Consider the following 23592-nt stretch of genomic DNA (forward strand, 5'->3'; position numbering starts at 1 on the left):
CAAAAGCAACCCTCATACACAGACGGTTGTATAACGTTAGTTCACTGAGGCACACACACATACACAATAATACTTAACATATTCCTTCTCGCTCCTTGTGGAGCAAAGGGCCTCAACAGTGTATCTCTATCGAACCCTGTTCTGGGTAGTTTTCTTTACATCCAGGTGGTTCCTGGAATGATGTTTCTTCATTTCCTCTTCATTAGTCCTTGTTTTCCTTGGACTGCCAACCTCTCTTTTGCCCTGAGGGTTACACCCTATAGTAAGCTTCCTGTAGTGAATGTTTTGAGATCCATATCTGACCCTCACTCTCTGTGTCCCTCCTTAGGCCCACTGGAATCATGTGGAGACAATGGAGCTGGTCAATGACGGGACAGGCCTGGGCTTTGGCATTGTGGGAGGCAAGACCACCGGTGTCATTGTCAAAACCATCCTACCTGGAGGCGTCGCTGATCAGGTGACTTCAATGTCATGGATGCACCACACATTGGTATTTAGAGGATTTGCAAGCAGGAACCTGTTGTTTACACGTAATTTCAACCAAAAAAATTCAATGTGATGACGTTGAATCAACGTGGAAAACTGATTGGATTTGCAAAAAGTAATCAATATATGGGTGGAAAAAATTCACCCATCTTTTTACCTAAGTTCAATGTCATGGTGACATTTTTGGTTGATTTCCCGTTTGTTGACATCTCAACCAAATGTAAATAAAAAATTTATGTTGGACTGATGCCTGTGCCCAGTGGGAATATTGGTTTTTGTAAGCCATACCTACTAGTAATAACCAACGACTTTCCTACCTTGTACTTAGGATGGGCACTTACGCAGTGGGGACCACATCCTCAAGATTGGGGACACTGACCTTTATGGCATGGGAAGTGAGCAGGTGGCTCAGGTACTGAGTTTTGTATTGAATTGACTACTGATAATGAGACTCGTCTGAGACTTTTGGATGTACGACTTTGAGACTTGACTGAGACTTGACAAAAACGTCTCCTTTTTATCACCTTTGTCCTGGTTTTCCTATAGTTTTATACAGTATAGTCCTAAGTGACAAGTAAAATATTTAGTGTGTAGTGCTGATCTCAGTTGTATTGTGATTGGTCCAGGTCCTGAGGCAGTGTGGTAACAGAGTGAAGTTGGTTATCACTAGAGGCCCTCCAGAGGAGACCTCCATCGTCCCAATGTTGTTGCCCACGGTCACAGAGCAACAGGTACGACAAGACAATTGTGTGGGGTGGTTGGGTGGATGGGTAGGGGGGAAAGGGGGAGGATAAGGTGGTTTTATTAGGTTTGTTTCCTTAAAATGTTATATTTACATATGACTAGGATAAAGTGCACATGGTTCTGTCTCTCTTTTGTTCCATCTCTCTTCCCCTCAGAGATAGGCATCCAATGAGAATAATTTGTGACACGTAACATCTGTGACTCAGAAGCCTCAGAAGTCACAATGTTCCAAAAGCTAACAACTGGAATTCGCTGTACATTATCAAGCAGTATTAGCCTTGACCCTTATCAACATTCCATGACTAACACTCCCAAACTAGACTGTATATTATTTTCTGTACACAGTCTCAGTAACCCCATTGCTTGATTGCAATTTTTAGTTGACATTGATCAAATAAATAACATAACTCATCTGGCTGACAGAGTTGATGCATAGGTGAGGAATGCTTGTTGGTAAATTGCTAACAGCACATGGAATTGGGGGAATTCCGCACCCGCGACTCGCCCCCTCCACTGTGCTCTCTGTCGGCCATTTTGTAGAATGTAGAAGCTGACTCACTCTTCCTCTCTCTATTCACAGGGATATGAGGAAGAGGAGGCCGAAGCGTTCGATGTTGGGCTGACCAAGAATGCCCAGGGTCTGGGAATCACCATCGCCGGCTATGTGGGGGACAAAAATTCTGGTAAGACTTGCCAGCATTGTTTACTACTAGAAATAGTTTTATTTATTTTCTAATTTATTCACTCTGCTTGGGATGGAATGAAACCACTTGTGAAGAAATGTACTTTAAAGAGTCCCATAGAATGTATGGAGCACAGAGCTATATAGTGACACTGCCTCTTCTCGTGAAATGGTGAATGTTTCTGACTTCTCTAGAACACTCAAACTGCAGATACAGTTTGACAGTTAAAGGAATGTTATCCACACATGCTCATTGTGTCTATTTTGCAATTTTCAGAGCCCTCTGGTATTTTCGTGAAAAGTATAACTAAAGACAGTGCTGTAGAGCAAGATGGCCGGATCCATGTTGGAGACCAGATCATAGCCGTAAGTGTCTTAGGCTATCCTCAACTCTTTTAATTTTATTTTTTTGGACAAATTTATTTTCACTTTCTGACTTGAACAGATAGAGAGGGAAGGAGAATGACAGTGGGGTAGAGGTTGTGCAGTAGGCCAGATTCGAACCTATGCCAACACTAACAGCCCTAACCGCTAGACACCCCCAGGCCACACCCCTCTGATTTTTTTATTAGCTGTTATGTAAATTTAAATTCCATGCCAAAGTATAAAATAAAGTGTGCAAGGGTATTTCTCTCATTTTTGAATAATATGGAGCTTTATCTATTTAGATAATGTAGGGAGATATTAAGGCCCCATATTTGAATAATTTGGCTTCAGCCGAGATTTATACACACTGTTCCAGTCATGGCTAGGGCTGTTACGGTGACCGTATTACCGCCACACCGGCGGTCATGAGTCATGACGGCAGTCAAATTCCATGTGACCATTTAGTCACGGTAATTACGCTTCTCCAAGCTCTGATGCTGCTAATGGTCATTAGTAGCCTACCAAACTTGATAACTGCCTGGTACTCAACACTCTATTGTCCCTCTAATCTCTCTGACATCAATGCAAATGTTATCGAATATCTAATCAACCACTTCATGGGAGCCCATTAGCTCATGTTGCGCAACATTTCTATAGGCTATGCAATTGCGTGAGAAAACAGAATGATGGCCTCTATTAAAAAGTGGAGGATCCCATCAGCTTTCTATAGGCTAGACCTACTATATTTATTTTATCAACTTTTCTAATATTAAGCACATTGCTTCTCTTTACAACAGGAGTATAGCCTACCTGGCTGGCATGGAAATGAACCACGGGAAAAGCGTCCTCCATTCTCTATTTAAGTGCTTAGATGACATTCATTTTTTGCCCATGTTTCGAGACAGGTGCATGAAAATGGTCCATTCTAAATCAAAACAAATTTCACACAAATATTATTTAGTATATGTAAAGACAAGATTACATCAAGAACAGTGATGATGGGTGACAATATTAGCCTATCACTTGTAAATTATATATTATCACTTGTGAATTATGCCCAGCTTGTGTGCAGTAAGGCAAGAAACCGCACATGCCTTTTTTTGCGACTTTTTCAAATCATATTCGCACACCTCATGTAGACTAGCCCATAGGCCTATATGTTTTGATAATGTTTGTATCACAACTAAAGTGGCCAAATACCTTAAAATTAAGCACATTCATCCGCTTTACATTTCATAAAAATAATAAAAGCATTACATGCATTTTTGGCTGTCTTCACTTGTAGCCTGTTAGAAAGATCTGATCACGTGACGGGCATTGGCTAATAAGAATTTAGCAATCTGAGAGAGTCATGTGAGTGAGGGGTGCTTTGGAGCACGTAGCTGGGAAAAGGGTATTATAATTATTATATTCAGCCCAAGGGCACAACGGCCACTGGCCGCAAAAGGCATGATTTTTGGGGGGGCATTATGGCCACACAAAGGGGATGCCGCCGTGAAATTTGAGGCATTGTCAAGTGCTTGTCAAATTGTGAATGAGAGACTGATGAAGTGTGTGCCGTCTGCTCAGAAAACAAAGCAGAGCTCATGCCTTTCATGCAACTTTTTTCAAATCATCATGCAACTTTTTTCAAATCATCATTAGAGTCGCATCATGCAGCCTTAGGCTATATGTTTTGATCACAGCTAAAGTTTTAAAAAAAACTCTAAATTAAGCATATAGGAGTACCTGTTTCTTTGTTAAATGCTCAACACAGAATAGCTGGATGTGCACACTCCCTCAGAAATCTTTTGGAGAAAATATCCTTTCTATTTTATTCAGCTATGTTCAATTGTATTCTTAATACTATTAAATAATGCCACGGAATTCTAAGCAACTCTTGTCTGCTAAATAAACTAGTGTAGCCCACAGCCATATGGCATAGCCAGGTCAGAGCCAGATCAGGGCCTAACATAAGGACAACTCAGAGTATGCTATTCTGTTCTTCTGAAATATACTACATTTTTCTTTAAAATACATAATGGATTTATTGTGATGGTGTAGGCTATATTAAATTGATTTATTAGACTTTTTTAAATGTAGATGTTCCAAAGGTCTGAATCAGTGGCTTGTAGGTTATGCGTGGAAGCCAGGAGATGCTAAATGTGTTTATGTTAATTAACAGTCAATTACCGTGAGATCGGCTTGACAATCACCGGCTGACAATTTCATGACTGCCACAGCCCTAGTCATGACCCTAAATTGAGCATTTACAATTAATGCAAAACACTTTCTGTGTTACATCCTGAATAAATTAATGGATTTGAAGCATGAGCAAATCTTCCATCATGATTTGTTTTCTTGTTGTGATGTAGGTTTGTCTATTGGGTGCAACCATTTTTGTGTGTATGGGTGTGCCTGGTATGGGTGTGCCTGGTACGGGTGTGCCTGGTATGGATGTGCCTGTGAGCTTGCTTTCCTGTTTGTGTTGTCCTGAGAATGTATCCTATAGACTTGGATATACAACTCACGTGCCACAAAGCCTGTTTAAGTACGGAGAAAGCCCTCGTTGATGCTGTCCATGCTGTCACAGAAGCCAATATAACAAAGATGCAAAGAAGAGCCCTCTATTCATCTCCATGATATATCCATAATCATGACATGGATGATCGCCCCCTGCAGGTGGACAGTAATAACATCCAGGGCTACACCAACCAGCAGGCCGTGGAGGTGCTGAGACACACGGGCCAGACTGTTCACCTGAAGCTGATCAGGCGAGGCTTCCGTCCAGAGGACATCCCACCTGCTGTGGTGTCCAGTGTGATCGTAGTCTCACCAACCCCAGGGGGCAGAGACCCCACACTGGAGAGAACGGATGTTGTGGACGCCACCACTGAAGGTACCTCTGGACAAAGGGTTTGGGCTACCTGGATTTGTCCAATAAAAAAACACACTCAATTTGGTTTTCTGTTGCAAAGCATTTTAAAACGTTTTCAATGGCGTGCCCTAATGAACATGACCTTGACAACTGCATCTTTGATTGACAGTGCATATATTTATTGCATATTCCACATACTGTATTCCATTTAGCTGAGAATACAGCCCAACTGTAATCAAGGGATGGGATGGGATTTTTCTGGGTTAATCAGGAATTCCTACTCCAACATTATCCTCCATTCATACATGATAGAAATGGACCTATCCCTTAGCCAGATTGACCTGATTTCTATGTAGTCCGTATGTATCAAGTGTTTCAGAGTTCTGATTTAGGTTCAGTTTTGCCTTTTAGATTGCAATGATTAAGTTTCCATGGACAGGGAAGTACTTCTATTCTGAGAAGCTTGATACATTCAGCCCCTGATCACATCCCTGGGGACCCTGCAGGGCTGTGCCCACTTGAGGAAAGTTCACATACCACAACATTGCCCTAACTTTAATGACCTCCATCTACGTAAGGATGGTGAAGCTTCTTTCTACTTGTATCTTCTCACCACAACCACAGCTCCAGATTTAGAAGGCAGCGCACTCCGCCCTGCTTTAGGAAACCCTGAACTCCTTTAACCTGTAATTGGGCCAGCCTCATACCAACCCCAGTAAACATAAGCGTAGGAAAATGCATGACAAAATCAAATCAAATCCAATTTTATTGGTCGCATACATATATTTAGCAGATGTTATTGCGGGTGTAGCGAAATGCTTGTGTTCCAAGCTCCAACAGTGCAGTAATATCTAACAATTTACAACAATACACACATCTAAAAGTACAAACACACACGTGCATGCACACTCACACACACTCTTACGCACACTCACACACACAATGCCCATTTATAACACAACCCCTTACGACATAACCACCATGTTCTGGCTAGGAGCAAGATGTGTATGTGTGTATTGACGTGTGTATATTGTGTACCCCGGTGCAGGTGAGAAACAGTACCAGGTATTGAGTGGGGAATCGAATGTCACCAACGTGAAGGATCAGTTAACTGAGAACACCAGAGACGGTAAGTGAATCCACTCCCCTGTTATCTGGGGTCCTTTACTAAGGATAGCTAATGGATTGGAATCTGTTTAAAATATGCTATTGTCGTGAGGACTGGTTTTAGGCTACTGTGCATTTCAAAATAATTGAACCAGTCCATCTGTAGATGCTCAACAAACTATCAATGCATGTCTATAGATGTTTTCCCTGTTGTAATTCAACAGAAATGTTGTTGACATGTTTTTGATTGTCTGTGGATAGTTTGTTGAGCATCTACAGATGGACTATCCACATGAAGTGTTGCCACACATTTCAAATATAAATTTTCTCCATAATACAGTTCCTTCAGAAAGTATTCAGACCCCTTGACTTTTTCCACATTTTGTTACGTTACAGCTTTATTCTAAAATAGATTAAATTGTTTTTTTCCCCCTCATCAATCTACACACAATACCCCATAATGACAAAGCAAAAACCGTTTTTTTAGAAATGTTTGCAAATGTATATACAAAAATTTTTGAAATATATAATTTACATAAGTATTCAGACCCTTTACTCAGTACTTTGTTGAAGCACTTTTGGCAGTGATTACAGCCTTGAGTCTTCTTGGGTAGGACGCTACAAGCTTGGCACACCAATATTTGGGGAGTTTCTCCCATTCTTCTCTGCAGATCCTCTCTAGCTCTCTCAGGTTAGATGGGGAGCGTCGCTGGACAGCTATTTTCAGGTCTCTCCAGAGATGTTCGATCGGGTTCAAGTCCGGGCTCTGGCTGGGCCACTCAAGGACATTCAGAGACTTGTTCCGAAGCCACTCCTGTGTTGTCTTGGCTGTGTGCTTAGGGTCGTTGTCCTGTTGGAAGGTGTACGTTCCCCCCAGTCTGATGTCCTGAGCGCTCTGGAGCAGGTTTCATCAAGGCTCTCTCTGTACTTTGCTCCGTTAATCTTTTCCTCGATCCTTACTAGTCTCTCAGTCCCTGCCGCTGAAAAACATCCCCACAGCATGATGCTGCCACCACCATGCTTCAACTTAGGGATGGTGCCAGGTTTCCTCCAGACGTGGTTTCATCAGACCAGAGAATCTTGTTTCTCATGGTCTGAGAGTCTTTAGGTGACTTTTGGCAAACTCCAAGCGAGCTGTCATGTGCCTTTTACTGAGGAATGGCTTCCGTCTGGCCACTCTACCATAAAGGCCTGATTGGTGGAGTGCTGCAGAGATAGTTGTCCTTCTGGAAGGTTCTTAACGTAAATGTAAAAATGTAAATGTTCTCCCGTCTCCACAGAGGAACTCTGGAGCTCTATCAGAGTGACCAACGGGTTCTTGGTCACCTCCCTGACCAAGTCCCTTCTCCCCCGATTGCTCAGTTTGGCCAGGCAGCCAGCTCTAGGAAGAGTCTTGGTGGTTCCAAACGTCTTCCATTTAAGAATAATTGAGGCCACTGTGTTCTTGGGGACCTTCAATGCTGCATAATGTTTTTGGTACCCTTCCCCAGATCTGTGCCTCGACACAATCCTGTCTCGGAGTTCTACGTACAATTCCTCATGGCTTGGTTTTTTCTCTGACATGCACTGTCAACTGTGGGACCTTATATAGACAGGTGTGTCCCTTTCCAAATCATGTCCAATCAATTGAACTTACCACAGGTGGACTCCAATCAAGTTGTAGAAACATCTCAAGGATGATCAATGGAAACAGGATGGACCTAAGCTCAATTTCGAGTCTCATAGCAAAAGGTTTGAATACTTATTTTTAATACGTTTGCTGAAATGTCTAAACACCTGTTTTCATTTTGTCATTATAGGGTATTGTGTGTAGATTGATAAGGGAAAAAATGAATTTAATCATTTTAGAATAAGGCTGTAACAAGAAGTGGAAAAAGTCAAGGGGTCTGAATACTTTCTGAAGGCACTTCAGTGGCAAATAAATACAGATTTTCTTCACATAAAAGGGTAAACGAAAGATGCCTTTGAAGTGGTTCTTACAGTAACACCAAACTCTTTCAAGTAGGGCATTTTGGAGTTGTCTAACTGTAGCCTACCGCTTGCTGTGAGTCATTGAGTCTGAATCAATCAGATGGGACATAGTAGTTGGTTGAATGTACTTGAAACTTCATATTCTATTTAAGTCTACACTGAGTGTACAAAACATTAGGAGCACCTTTCTAATATTGAGTTGCACCCCCTTTTGCCCTCATAACAGCCTCAATTCTTCAGGGGATGGACTACAAGGTGTCGAAAGCTTTCCAAAGGGATGCTGGCCCATGTTGACTCTAATGCTTCCCACAGTTGTGTTAAGTTGGCTGGATGTCCTTTGGTTGGTGGACCATTCTTAATACACACAGGAAACTGTTGAGCATGAAAAACCCAGCAGCATTGCAGTTCTTGATACCATCCGGTGCGCCTGGCACCTACCCCGTTCAAAGGCACTTAAATATTTTGTCTTGCCCATTCACCCTCTGAATGGTTCACTTACACAATCCATGTCTCAATTGTCTCAAGGCTTAAAAATACACATTTAACCGGTCTCCTCCCTTTCATCTACACTGATTGAAGTGGATTCAACAGGTGACATCAATAAGGGATCATAGCTTTCACCTGGTCAGTCTATGTAATGGAAAGAGCAAGTCTTCCTAATGTTTTGTACACTCAGTGTATGTTATATTGATGTTTTTAAGAAGCAAAGCTAACAGAGGATGAAGAGTTGGAGCTGATGAAGAGGTGGCAGGAGACTCTCGGCCCCAGCAACAAAGTAGTTGTGAGTTAACAGAAGTAACATCCACCCAAACACAGCCTGTCTCTACTAAATGATACATGGTTGTACTTTTTCCTGTTTTACACGTTCTCTTGCCGTTTTATGGATGGACAAGCACTGGTTGCAGAATAAAAACATTATTGTATGTGTTCTAAATGGAAAATGTCAATAAAAACATTGTTCATAAAAAAAAAAATCATCAACCATATTGCCACACTAGGTCATTTGAATGCTGACCATTATAGGACAATTTTATAAAATGTGTGAAAGCATAATTTTCTGAAAAAGGTGAATAGTATTTTCGTACCAACAGAGTTTGCCCACCTGTTGTGCCCATGCCCATGACAGGTTGCCCAGGTGGAGAAGTTCAGTGAGAGCAGTGGTCTGGGCATCAGTCTGGAGGCCAACAACGGGCACCACTACATTCGCTCCGTCCTGCCGGAGGGGCCAGTGGGATGCTGTGGGAAACTCTTCAGTGGGGACGAACTGCTTGAGGTAAGGGGTACCGCCAATAGCGAGAACATGGTGAACAACATTTAGCCTGGAACTAACTTACTGCACTAATTCTTCCACCACTGATATCAAATTTGAAGGTGCCTCAATTCCTTGGATATGTTACTAAGATGTTTTCACTACGCAAAAAATAATAGTGAACAAACTAGAATGTATTGCATACAAATAAAAACCTAGCCATTTTTTTTCTTCCAGAAATGACCCTAAAATATTGATAGGAATATTTAGTCACAGTTCCTGCTCTTTTGAATCTTAATCGAAAACATTTAGGCCTTTATTCAATCCGATCGCGGGTTGCAGCTTTTAAAGGCAATTTCAGATTGAGCCGACAAATGCAGAGTTTACCGTGAATAGGATCTCTGCGGGAACAGTGCCTTTAAAAACCGCAATGAGTGACACAACATAAGTGTTAACCATTGGATGTGTGTGCCCACCCCTCTCCATTCAGGTCAATGGAATATCCCTGATTGGTGAGACCCACAAGGAAGTGGTGAACATTCTGAAGGAGCTGCCTGTCTGTGTCTACATGGCCTGCTGTAGGTCCGCCCCTCTCCTAAAGAGTGACAGGGATTCTGGCCAACCAGGGTTGGATGAATTTGCCACTGAACCGAAAATGAAGGTACATTCCCTACGCTCCTTTGAGGTTATTGATAATAAATTATTATTTAAAAAACTCACCTGCTATGGCTTTACATCACTTGCCATCACATGGTTGGAGAGTTATTTAACCAATAGAACCCAGAGAGTGTTCTTCAATGGAAGCTTTTCTAACATCAGATATGTATAGTGCGGTGTCCCTCAGGGTAGTTGCCTTGGGCCATTACTCTTTTCGATTTTTACAAATGATTTGCCACTGGTCTTACATGAAGCTAGAATGACTGTATGCGGATGATTCCACACTTTTACATGTTAGCAACCAAAGGCAGTGAGCTCACAGAAATTCTAAATAAGAAGTTATGGTCAGTATCAGAATGGGTCATCTAAAACTTAGAGAATGTTTTGAACCAAATAGAATGCTTAAACATCAACTGGAGTTGTGCATAAAGGGTGTGACCATTGAGCAAGTTGAGGAAGCTAAACTCCTAGGTATAACATTGGATGGTCAATTATCATGGTCAAGTCATATTGACAAAGTTGTTATGAAGATCAGGAGGGGTATGTCTGTTTATAAAAAGAGCTGCGTTTTTGAAACAAAAATCAACTGTACTAGTTGTTCAGGCCCTGGTCTTGTCCCATCTTGATTACTGTCCGGTAATATGGTCAAGTGCAGCAAAGACGACCTAGCAAAGGAATTCCCTTCCATCTCCAATTACTCAAGCAAACAGCAAAATTACCTATGTGGAAGCATCTGCTTTCAATATACTTTTTATCCTTCATTTACTCAAGTGTTTCCTTTATTTTGGCAGTTACCTGTAGATGCTATTGACATCGGCATTATTACATACAGTGCATTCGGAAAGTATTCAGATCCCTCGACTTTTTCCACATTTTGTTACTTTACAGCCTTATTCTAAAATGCATTACATTATTTTTTTCCCTCATCAATATACACACAATACCCCATAATGACAAAGTGAAAACAGGTTTGCAGAAATCTTTGCAAATGTATTAAAAATAAAAAACGTAAGTACCTTATTTACTTAAGTATTTAAACCCTTTGCTATGAGATTTGAAATTGAGCTCAGGTGCATCCGGTTTCCATTGATCATCCTTGATGTTTCTACGACTTGATTGGAGTCCACATGTGTTAAGTTCAATTGATTGGACATGATTTGGAAAGGGACACACCTGTCTATATAAGGTCCCACAGTTGACAGTGCATGTCAGAGAAGAAAACCAAGCCATGAGGACAAAGGAATTGTCCGTAGAGCTCCGAGACAGGATTGTGTCGAGGCACAGATCTGGGGAAGGGTACCAAAACATGTCTGCAGCATTGAAGATTCCCAAGAACACAGTGACCTCCATCATTCTTAAATGGAAGAAGTTTGGAACCACCAGAACCACAAGTTTGGGAGAACATTCCAGAAGGACAACCATCTCTGCAGCACTCCACCAATCAGGCCTTCATGGTTGAGTGGCCAGACGGAAGCCATTCCTCAGTAAAAGGCACATGACAGCTCGCTTGGAGTTTGCCAAAAGCCACCTAAAGACTCTCAGACTATGAGAAACAAGATTCTCTGGTCTGATGAAACCAAGATTGAACTCTTTGGCCTGAATGCCAAGCGTCACGTCTGGAGGGAACCTGGCACCATCCCGACGGTGAAGCATGGTGGTGGCAGCATCATGCTGTGGCGATGTTTTTCAGTGGCAGGGACTGGGAGACTAGTCAGGATCGAGGGAAATATGAACGGAGCAAAGTACAGAGAGATCCTTGATGAAAACCTGCTCCAGAGCGCTCAGGACATCAGACTGTGGGGAACGTACACCTTCCAACAGGACAACGACCCTAAGCACACAGCCAAGACAACGCAGGAGTGGCTTCGGGACAAGTCTCTCAATGTCCTTGAGTGGCCCAGCCAGAGCTTGGACTTGAACCCGATCAAACATCTCTGTAGAGACCTGAAAATAGCTGTGCAGCGACGCTCTCCATCCAACCTGACAGAGCTTGAGAGGATCTGCAGAGAAGAATGGGAGAAACTCCCCAAATACAGGTGTGCCAATCTTGTAGCATCATACTCAAGAAGACTCAAGGCTGTAATTGCTGCCAAAGGTGCTTCAACAAAGTACTGAGTAATGTGTCTGAATATAACATATTTCAGTGTTGTTTTTTTTTGTGCAAATAAATCTAAAAACCTGTGTTTGCTTTGTCATTATGGGTATTGTGTGTAGATTGATGGGAAAAAAAACTATTTAATCCATTTTAGAATAATGCTGTAACGTAACAATGGGAACAAGTCAAGGGGTCTGAATACTTTCCGAATGCACTGTATTTTTGAAACGGTCAATGTTCCAGTAACTGTCATGGCAATAATCATTGCTTACTAGCCTAAACATAATGCAATCTAACATGCATGGTTGGGGTCAATTCAGATTTAAATTCAGTCATATATCTTTTGTTATTTTCAGCAAGTGAGTTGTTCAGGAAGTGATTTGAAAACAACTGAAGGTTAAGCCAGAAAGTCCTTCACAAAATGGTGGGTGTTGGACATACAGTAGCATACAGTAAACCGTGTTTTCCCCCACCCCTTGATATTGAATGACTAATATGATTGGTCCTCCTACTTCACTCATCCACCCTCATTAGTTTAACACAGTCTGTCCAATGCTCTGCCGGGCCTCCAGTTTGGCAACGATGACGGATTAAGATTTAGGATTAGGAAGGACAGTGACTGTTTATTAACACCAATCCATCTAAAGTAATACCTCAGGTACTGTGACAATGCATGAGATATAGGCGATAGTAGCCAGAGAGCTACACAAAGCTAACCTTCAATGGAAACCTGCCTTTGGATTTTGGATTTCTCCTCAGCTCATCAGATGCCTCAGTTTAGGGAAAAAATACAACATACAGCACTTCTGCCTAGCAACCAAAGATTCCCTTTAATGTGCTGCCAAAAAACTTACGAAACGGCACTAGCGGAGAACCAGCAGCCTATGGGCTCGGAGTTAGTAAGGAATGCGTGTGCTGGTATGATATCGAGGATTTATCTCTGCAGATACAGGGAGACCTCGGCAGTTTCCTGGTTTCCGAAGGTTCCGAGGGGGTGGCAACAAAGGAAAATGTAACGGAGGAGACACTCGGAGCTCCTTTGGCCATGTGGGAGACGGAGATACAGGACATTGAGCTAGAGAAGGGAGAGAGTGGACTGGGATTCAGCATCTTGGACTACCAGGTGAGAATTCTGAATGGGAATTCTGGGAATGATTATCATAGGAATGATACTTGCTAGTCAAGCGTATGTGATTTTTGCAAATGATTGAATTTACTTATTTCATCATCATTCACTTCAAATAGTTGTTGTTGTGGGTTGTACCTGTCTTCGTACTTTGGGAGGAAGTGGTCATGTGAGCTTTAGGACCGTTGCCCTCTGGGAAATTAAGTTCAGTTAAGTGACTCAATACACTGCAATGCGCTGTGTTTTTCCATGTAGATTGAAACTAAATTGCTTACTCTTATTTTTGTTAAAAGTAATAACTTGTCATATACAGAACATTCAGAATAAACAAATCCTCCAAATAAAAGTGCATTATACATTTTAGTCCTTGTTGCTGTATTGGATTATCTGTTGAGTGCATCCATTGACATTACTGACACAGATCTTGTCGTAGGACCCAATTGATCCGGCCAAGACGGTGATCGTGATTCGCTCTCTGGTGTCCGAAGGAGTGGCGGAACAGGATGGCAGGCTGTTGCCAGGTGACCGGCTCATGTTCGTCAACAGCACCAACCTGGACAATGCCAGTCTGGAGGACGCCGTCCAGGCATTGAAGGGGGCCGACATCGGCAAGGTCCACATCGGGGTGGCCAAGCCACTGCCTGTAAGGAAACCCTATTGTGACGTCTGTCCTATAGCGAGACTAGTGAGGCGTGTGTGTGATGTACAGTGAACTCCAAAGGTATTGGGACAGTGACCATTTTAGTTTTATTTTGGCTCTGTACTCCAGCACTTTGGATTTGAAAGGATACAATGACTATGGGGTTAAAGTGCAGACTGACAGCTTTAATTTGATGGCATTTTCATCCATATCGGGTGAACCGTTTAGAAATTACAGCACTAACTGTACATTTTAGGGGACCAAAAGTCATCATTGCGTGCTAGGAATATGGGACCAAATACTAAACTTTTGACTACTTTAATACACGTAAGTGAATTTGTCCCAATACTTTTGTTCCTCTAAAATGGGGGGAACATGTACAAAAAGTGCTGTAATTTCTAAATGGTTCACCCGATATGGATAGAAATACCCTCAAATTAAAGCTGACAGTCTGCACCTTAACCTCATAGTCTCTGTATGATTTCAAATCAAAGTGCGAGAGTACAGAACATGTCACTGTCCCAATACTTTTGGAGCTCACTGTATGTGAGCGTTTGTGTGTGTGGGCACTCAGCATTTGTGTGCGTTTTCTCTCCGGTGTGTGTGGCCACCCAAAAATGAGGGCTCATCTTACTGATGTCTTGAATTTTTCTTGCTGACATACTCACCTCCAAGCTCCCAGACAACAGCATAAGGCAGCACAAACATCCCTGCCTTTTGTGTCATATTGCTTTATTATTGCATTTTGAGGCACCTTGGACTCTGTGTACATAAATGCATTGGGACAGCTGTCAAAATAAGGGTTTTCCCACAAACATATTTACCACCTGAGGGATTTCTAGTCTAATCTTTGTGTGTTTTCTGTGAAAATTGGTTGCATTCTTTCAGCTTTAGAGTTAGATTTCTCTCTCTTGGGCTTGCCATTGGATTATGATGAGAATGTACAGTAGGTTCTAGCTCTCGTGTCAAGGTTGTTGTAGGTCTGGTGGATTACATTGTTTTTGTGAAGCCTCTGTGGAGTTATCGAGCTCTCCTGCAGCTCATTTTTGTTGGATTGCTTCTCAAAATTGAGTTTGACTGGTATAAGCCTCTAATACCGTCTCCAATCTCTCCCTCTTTTCTCTATATCTCTCGCTCGCCGGGCATCGCGCTAGATACAATCAAGATCAAACGGTCCATTTAAAGCGATCTGTGGCAAACTCCAAGAAAGGATGTCTTTTGAAGTCCTTTGGAAATCAAATAACCAAGTACAACTTGTCACCAAACTATTACCAAAGTAGAGACCAATCCATGGAAACCAAATCAAACCAATAAGACTCACACTCCTTTCGCTACTAACAACCTCAACTACATTGTTTAACAACTCCAATCAAATTTGACTTGAAATTTGTAGACAATGATTGGAATTTCCTCAGTATTCTTTTCTGGGAATGTCCAGATATTTTCCAATTACAGCCCTGTCTCCACAGCCGTACAATGAAGAGGGCAGTCCGTCGTCATCCTCGGGAATCTGTTCTTTTATCTTCAACACTCTGCTGGTTAAAGAGAGAGAAGAGGAGCCAGCAGAGGGCCACCTTTTCTGGGCAGAGCCTGCATTGGTTAGTCGCCGTTGGGGACATGTCAAACCAACCATTGAAATTGAGGGACAAGGGAAAAAAACAACCAATCAAAATTAGACACAAAGTAACCATTGTGACTTCTAAAATGTGTCCTTTAAAATATTCTATCAAGTACATTTTGATTTCATTCGTAACTCTAATCACATTCGATCAACAAAAAACAAAATATTGTTTTGAAATGGCTCTCATGGCACTCACACAGCTATCCGTGATTGGATAGCTCACCCATGGAATAGAGACATATTCCCCATCCAATTCACTACTTTAATGCAGATTGACTCCAATGAGGCAGACCTGACCGATGAGAGGGTGTTGGAGCATCGCTTCTCTGGCGAGGAGGATGACACCTTCCAAGCATCCTTGATCGCCCTCCACGGCAGCACCTGCAGCGCTGACCTGTCCTACCAGATGATCTTGCAGTCCTCCACACCCAAGGTAGGCCAACAAACTTGCACTGTGGCTAGCTGAGTCCATTTTAAAGCCATTACAGTCAGCTATTTTTGAAAGCTTGTTGCAAAAGCAGTATCAGTATGGTCATCTCATTAGTTTGAATTTCATTAGAGCAATTGCAAGCTGCTGCCCTTTTCACTAAGAAAACTCCTCACGTAATCAAAATAAATAGCTTATTTTACCATACAAGGTTGACTTTAAAAGTACTGTGCTATCTTTAATTGTTTGACTTCTTCAAACTGGCAGCTATATTGAAGTGATACAATGTTTATTTTGTTGTTAACCCCTTTGTATGTACTGTATGTTGCCTGTTTTTGTTGTAGATCTTTGTCTCTTCCTGGAGCACTATCCCCAGAGTGTTTTTTTAGATTAGTATCTACCTATATATTGCACTGCACCTTAACAAGATGTTACTACCCTATTAGAATTAAATGGTCCATTGCGTGCCTCAGTCCTGCTCTCAGCATTTCTGCTTGTTGCAGTTCTTCCAAATAGTTTCCTCTCCTAGGGATTTCTTTTTCCAAGTTTCATATTGCCATCTCGGATGCTTAAGGAACCGCTGAAGAGATTCATTGCCACACAGTTCGGGCCTCATGAAATATATCTAGGGAGATAATAAAGAAATATTGGGTGCAACGCACACTCTAAAACAGGATAATCTGTAATTATCACTATTCCCCGTCTGTCACTGATGGCTTTTCAATGGCTCATTACGAGGAGTGCAGAGCGGCGACTGAGGTAGACGAAATCCCCCAGTTGGGTGATTGTGAAACTAACGAGGTGTAACCTCCATTTTGGCTCGTCTGGTTTGTTTTACCTACATAGCGGAGTGCTCGTCTGGACTTGTTGACCGAACACCCCTTTGTGATGTTGTCCGGCCTCGCAGACGTCACCGAACCCTTCTCCCCGGAGGAGAAGCCCATCGCTTTCCCCCTGCCCAGGAGTATTGGAAGTCACTCCCTAATGATTGACAACAACGCACTAGCTAGCTCCGATCAGTACCTGGCGCATCACTTAACCCAAATGGAGCCGGCGGATCTGTCGAACTCCTACAGTCCGTACACTGACTCCGGTTTGAATGATTTGGGGGAGCCGATGCAGTCTCTCCATTTTCCGGTGGAGCCCACCATGGCGATTGCGGACATAGGGGAGATGGACGGCTTAATGAAGGTAAACAAGCCTTCATCTAAAGAGCTGTGCCATCTGTCGCTTGGCCATCGAATGTCATTAAGTGTGCTTCATAATCAAACAAGCATGAGTAAATCGGTCAACAGCAATGATCAGGAAATTGAAATGCAAGAAGTTACGTTTAACAAATGTTGAAATGCAGTGGACTCATCACAGGCCAATGTGAAATGTAATTGGATTTACGAGAATAATAGCTAATAACCCAACCAGTTTTAAACATTCTACTTTTTACTAGAATAACATTTTTAGGTATTACATGCCCAAGGTGACGGCATAACAGAAAATAATTTAAGATGATTCCCTTCCTTACTTTGTATGTTTGATTCCTTGGCTAATTGTTCCCACGTAACCTCCCTGGTAGTATAGATTAACTCTATCTTATTCTGTCACAATTATTAGTTTTAAAATGTTGTACCAAAACTTCCTCCATAGAAAATATTTTCTAATTTGACCTCAATCTCATTCTGTCACAATTATTCATTTTTACGTTTTGTACCATAGAAAATATTTAAAAATGTGTTTCATGAATACTTTTTATTGAATCATTATTCTCAAGGGGGATGAGCCATCTGTAAAGCAGTCCAAAGAGGAAGGGGACAAGATTAGAACCACTGGGAGTAACTTTGAAAGGACAATCACTGTTGTCAAGGGCAACTCCAGTCTCGGTTTGTATTAATTCTTTGGCACTATGTTGTATATTCCTATATTTCTTTTTTTAATTGTCAGCCCTGATGAGAAATTGTTGTGAAGAGAACAGTATTCACTTTTTAATCAATCTTTCCTCTTTACACCCCAGAATTGTATGTAAATAATGCAATATCTGATGCATTATGGTCTTTCTGTCTGTTAAGGTTGTTGGATATTAATTATGATATTAACTATGTGAATCTCCAGCGCATCAACATTATTAACAAATGATTAAAGATTGAACACATTACATATAAATGTTCCAGATCTTTGAGAATGTTGTCTTTGTATCTACCTTACAGGGATGACGGTGAGCGCTGTCAAGGATGGCTTGGGGATGCACATCCGCAGCATCATCCACGGAGGCTCCATCAGCCGAGACGGCCGTCTGGGGGTGGGGGACCTCATCCTGGCCATCAACGGCGAGGCCACGGCCAACCTGACCAATGCACAGGCCCGCGCCATGCTCCGGAGACACTCCCTCATTGGGCCAGACATGGGGTAAGGACCCGGGCTAGGCAACATGTCCAATGTTTTGATACCTTGTCCTTGGAAACCTGTTTTATATGGTTTCATTAAAATGCCCAACTACTGCCTATACATACAGTGCAGATTTCACATCAAATATATTATTCCTAGATTCCCTACACACGGATGCACACTCTTTTTTATGTTACAATGTAAAAGTCAGAGAGGACTTTTACATAGACACACTATTAAACAGTCAGATAAATGGCGCCTGACGTCACACTAAATGCCTCTTGATCAAATGTGGTCCTTTAATTTTTTTGTTATGTAAATGATTTGGTGGCTTTTTCTATAGCCTATGTGTACAATTATGATCAAGTCAAGCATTGAGTTAAGCTTCGTAGTGTATTGCATTAGAGTAAATTGCTCCAAATGATCCCATTAATGTAATTTGTACATCTCCCACACAACAGCTAACTGTTTTAACCAAAGCCATCCAAATACACATTTAATTGAAATGAATTGAGATTACTAAAACGCATACCTCAGAAACAACACCTGATAATGAATGTGTAGTAAACATTATTATGCAGTAGAAAGTGTTGAGGAGCTCAGTTTACTTTTAACAATGCACTTATCGTCTAATAGGAAAGGTCATTGTAATCCAGTGTTGTGAGTCATAGACCACCTTAATATCACTTAGAAGTTGTGCCATGCAAAGCATGATAGAATGTACATATATAGGATCTTAATTTGAGACTGTTTGCTACAGCAGGAAAATAATCCTGCAGCAACAGGAAATGTGAATTAGTATGTGGATTATAATTAATGAACATTTTTGTAGGGGTTGATACATTTTTCGTGAGGGAAATTTCAAAGTGGAAATTGCAAACTTCAGAAGCCCTTTTAAACCTTATGTACACTACACGTTTTAAATGTTCTGCCTTGCAGGAAAGTTATCCTGCAACAGGATGATCAAATTAAGATCCTACATCTGTAGGCTACTGTACATACATTTAATATTTCTGATGAACACCAATTGAATACTGTAGGCTACATGAAGGTAGGACTTTCAGTCCTATAGAAAGGCTTTTGGACTACAGCATTTGGACGAGGGAAGCTACATTAAAGTCTTGGGCCCCATTATTTTCGGTATCTCAAGTGCTGCTTGCTTTACGTTAAACTTCTCAGTACAGTATGTTTGCCCATAAAATCCTCTTCACCTTCTAGATCTGCTTGTGCACCAGAGGACGATCTGTGCCCCTTTTATGTGTGAGTATTGCTAACTCCCACGCTGAGGGGTGTGCAACCAAAATCTGCCATTTTAATTTGTTTCCTCACTGTCCACATTTCCTCACCATCCTCATGCGGGCCTCATCGCCTGTCCATGGTAGGGAGTTTTATCCAGATCTAGAAGTTACAACACATACAGTATATCAACCATACTGCACATCTACCTTACACAAACCTTATCTCATCCATATATCTATCATACACAAGTCTTATATTAACCATATACAGTGAGGGGAAAAAATTATTTGATCCCCTGCTGATTTTGTACGTTTGCCCACTGACAAAGACATGATCAGTCTATCATTTTAATGGTAGGTTTATTTGAACAGTGAGAGACAGAATAACAACAACAAAATCCAGAAAAACGCATGTCAAAAATGTTATAAATTGATTTGCATTTTAATGAGGGAAATAAGTATTTGACCCCCTCTGCAAAACATGACTTAGTACTTGGTGGCAAAACCCTTGTTGGCAATCAGAGGTCAGATGTTTCTTGTAGTTGGCCACCAGGTTTGCACACATCTCAGGAGGGATTTTGTCCCACTCCTCTTTGCAGATCTTCTCCAAGTCATTAAGGTTTTGAGGCTGACGTTTGGCAACTCGAACCTTCAGCTCCCTCCACAGATGTTCTATGGGATTAAGGTCTGGAGACAAGCTAGGCCACTCCAGGACCTTAATGTGCTTCTTCTTGAGCCACTCCTTTGTTGCCTTGGCCGTGTGTTTTGGGTCATTGTCATGCTGGAATACCCATCCACAACCCATTTTCAATGCCCTGGCTGAGGGAAGGAGGTTCTCACCCAAGATATGACGGTACATGGCCCCGTCCATTGTCCCTTTAATGCGGTGAAGTTGTCCTGTCCCCTTAGCAGAAAAACACCCCCAAAGCATAATGTTTCCACCTCCATGTTTGACGGTGTGGATGGTGTTCTTGGGGTCATAGGCAGCATTCCTCCTCCTCCAAACACGGCGAGTTGAGTTGATGGCAAAGAGCTCGATTTTGGTCTCATCTGACCACAACACATTCACCCAGTTCTCCTCTGAATCATTCAGATGTTCATTGGCAAACTTCAGACGGGCCTGTATATGTGCTTTCTTGAGCAGGGAGACCTTGCGGGCGCTGCAGGATTACAGTCCTTCACGGCGTAGTGTGTTACCAATTGTTTGTTTTATTGGTGACTATGGTCCCAGCTGCCTTGAGATCATTGACAAGATCCTCCCGTGTAGTTCTGGGCTGATTCCTCACCGTTCTCATGATCATTGCAACTCCATGAGGTGAGACCTTGCATGGAGCACCAGGCCGAGGGAGATTGACAGTTATTTTGTGTTTCTTCCATTTGCGAATAATCGCACCAACTGTTGTCACCTTCTCACCAAGCTGCTTGGCGATGGTCTTGTAGCCCATTCCAGCCTTGTGTAGGTCTACAATCTTGTCCCTGACATCCTTGGAGAGCTCTTTGGTCTTGGCCATGGTGGAGAGTTTGGAATCTGATTGATTGCTTCTGTGGACAGGTGTCTTTTATACAGGTAACAAGCTGAGATTAGGAGCACTCCCTTTAAGAGTGTGCTCCTAATCTCAGCTCGTTACCTGTATAAAATACACCTGGGAGCCAGAAATCTTTCTGATTGAGAGGGGGTCAAATACTTATTTCCCTCATTAAAATGCAAATAAATTTATAACATTTTTGACATGTGTTTTTCTGGATGTTTTTGTTGTTATTCTGTCTCTCACTGTTCAAATAAACCTACCATTAAAATTATAGACTGATCATGTCTTTGTCAGTGGGCAAACGTACAAAATCAGCAGGGGATCAAATACTTTTTTCCCTCACTGTATCTACCATACACAAGTCTTATATCAACCATATATCTACAGTACCAGTCAAAAGTGCGGACACACCTACTCATTCAAGGGTTTTTCTTAATTTTTACTATTTTCTACATTGTAGAATAATAGTGAAGACATCAAAACTATGAAATAACACATATGGAATCATGTAGTAACCAAAAAAGTGTAAAAACAAATCAAATATATTTTATATTTGAGATTCTTCAAATAGCCACCCTTTGCCTTGATGACAGCTTTGCACACTCTTGGCATTCTCTCAATCAGCTTCACCTGGAATGCTTTTCCAACAGTCTTGAAGGAGTTCCCATGTATGCTGAGCACTTGTTGGCTGCTTTTCCTTCACTCTATCATCTGACTCATCCCAAACCATCTCAATTTGGTTAAGGTCGGGGGATTGTGGAGGCCAGGTCATCTGATGCAGCACTCCATCACTCTCCTTCTTGGTAAAATAGCCCTTACACAGCCTGGAGGTGTGTTGGGTCATTGTCCTGTTGAAAAACAAATGATAGTCCCACTAAGCCCAAACCAGATGGGATGGCGTATCGCTACAGAATGCTGTGGTAGCCATGCTGGTTATGTGTGCCTTGAATTCTAAATAAATCACAGACAGTGTCACCAGCAAAGCACCCCCATACCATAACACCTCCTCCATGCTTTACGGTGGGAACTACACATGCAGAGATCATCCGGCGGTTGGAACCAAAAATCTCAAATTTGGACAATTTCCACCGGTCTAATGTCCATTGCTCGTGTTTCTTGCCCCAAGAAGGTCTCTTCTTATTGGTGTGTTTTTGTAGTGGTTTCTTTGCAGCAATTCGACCATGAAGGCCTGATTCACACAGTCTCCTTTGAACAGTTGATGTTGAGATGTGTCTGTGACTTGAACTCTGTGAAGCATTTATTTGGGCTGCAATTTCTGAGGCTGGTAACTTTAATGAACTTATCCTCTGCAGCAGAGGTAACTCTGGGTCTTCCATTCCTGTGGCGGTCCTCATGAGTGCCAGTTTCATCATAGCGCTTGATGGTTTTTGCGACTGCACTTGAAGAAACTGTCAAAGTTCTTGACATTTTCCGTATTGACTGACCTTCATGTCTTAAAAGTAATGATTGACTGTCATTTCTCTTTGCTTATTTGAGCTGTTCTTTCCATAATATGGACTTGGTCTTTTACCAAATAGGGCTATCTTCTGATACCCCCCCTACCTTGTCACATCACAACTGATTGGCTCAAACGCATTAAGAAGGAAATAAATTCCACAAATTAACTTTGAAGATGGCGCACCTGTTAATTGAAATGCATTCCAGGTGACTACCTCATGAAGCTGGTTGAGAGAATGCCAAGCGTGTGCAAGGCTGTCATCAAGGCAAAGGGTGGCTATTTGAAGAATCTCAAATATAAAATATATGTTGATTTGTTTAGCACTTTTGTGGTTACTAAATGATTCCATGTGTGTTATTTCATAGTTTTGATTTGTTCACTATTATTCTACAAAAATAGTAAAAATACAGAAAAACCCTTGAATGAGTAGGTGTGTCCAAACTTTTGACTAGTAGTGTACCATACACAAGTCTTATATCAACCATATATCTACCATACACATACAGTGGGGAAAAAAAGTATTTAGTCAGCCACCAATTGTGCAAGTTCTCCCACTTAAAAAGATGAGAGAGGCCTGTAATTTTCATCATAGGTACACGTTAACTATGACAGACAAATTGAGAAAAAAAATCCAGAAAATCACATTGTAGGATTTTTTATGAATTTATTTGCAAATTATGGTGGAAAATAAGTATTTGGTCACCTACAAACAAGCAAGATTTCTGGCTCTCACAGACCTGTAACTTCTTCTTTAAGAGGCTCCTCTGTCCTCCACTCGTTACCTGTATTAATGGCACCTGTTTGAACTTGTTATCAGTATAAAAGACACCTGTCCACAACCTCAAACAGTCACACTCCAAACTCCACTATGGCCAAGACCAAAGAGCTGTCAAAGGACACCAGAAACACAATTGTAGACCTGCACCAGGCTGGGAAGACTGAATCTGCAATAGGTAAGCAGC

The 23592-nt window shown here is 41.7% G+C and overlaps 1 protein-coding gene across 1 annotated transcript in view; it reads left to right on the plus strand.

Moving 5' to 3' along the window:
• The window catches only part of LOC311112982 (multiple PDZ domain protein-like), a gene marked incomplete at its 5' end in the record, with an annotated part of 158369 nt that overhangs the window by 103994 nt on the left and 30783 nt on the right, over window positions 1-23592 (plus strand). The window contains 17 exons of the mRNA XM_084156108.1: window positions 329-457; window positions 815-898; window positions 1113-1217; window positions 1811-1913; window positions 2190-2278; window positions 4940-5156; window positions 6184-6264; window positions 8915-8994; window positions 9340-9486; window positions 9953-10123; window positions 13161-13337; window positions 13774-13983; window positions 15873-16034; window positions 16875-17219; window positions 17794-17902; window positions 18227-18425; window positions 19623-19664. Coding sequence (XP_084012234.1) covers window positions 329-457; window positions 815-898; window positions 1113-1217; window positions 1811-1913; window positions 2190-2278; window positions 4940-5156; window positions 6184-6264; window positions 8915-8994; window positions 9340-9486; window positions 9953-10123; window positions 13161-13337; window positions 13774-13983; window positions 15873-16034; window positions 16875-17219; window positions 17794-17902; window positions 18227-18425; window positions 19623-19664 — 2450 coding nt within the window. The remainder of the gene's footprint in view (window positions 1-328; window positions 458-814; window positions 899-1112; window positions 1218-1810; window positions 1914-2189; window positions 2279-4939; window positions 5157-6183; window positions 6265-8914; window positions 8995-9339; window positions 9487-9952; window positions 10124-13160; window positions 13338-13773; window positions 13984-15872; window positions 16035-16874; window positions 17220-17793; window positions 17903-18226; window positions 18426-19622; window positions 19665-23592) is intronic.

The sequence above is a fragment of the Coregonus lavaretus genome (genome assembly GCF_964263955.1).
Source record: "Coregonus lavaretus genome assembly, chromosome: 39".
Taxonomy (NCBI): Eukaryota; Metazoa; Chordata; class Actinopteri; order Salmoniformes; family Salmonidae; genus Coregonus; species Coregonus lavaretus.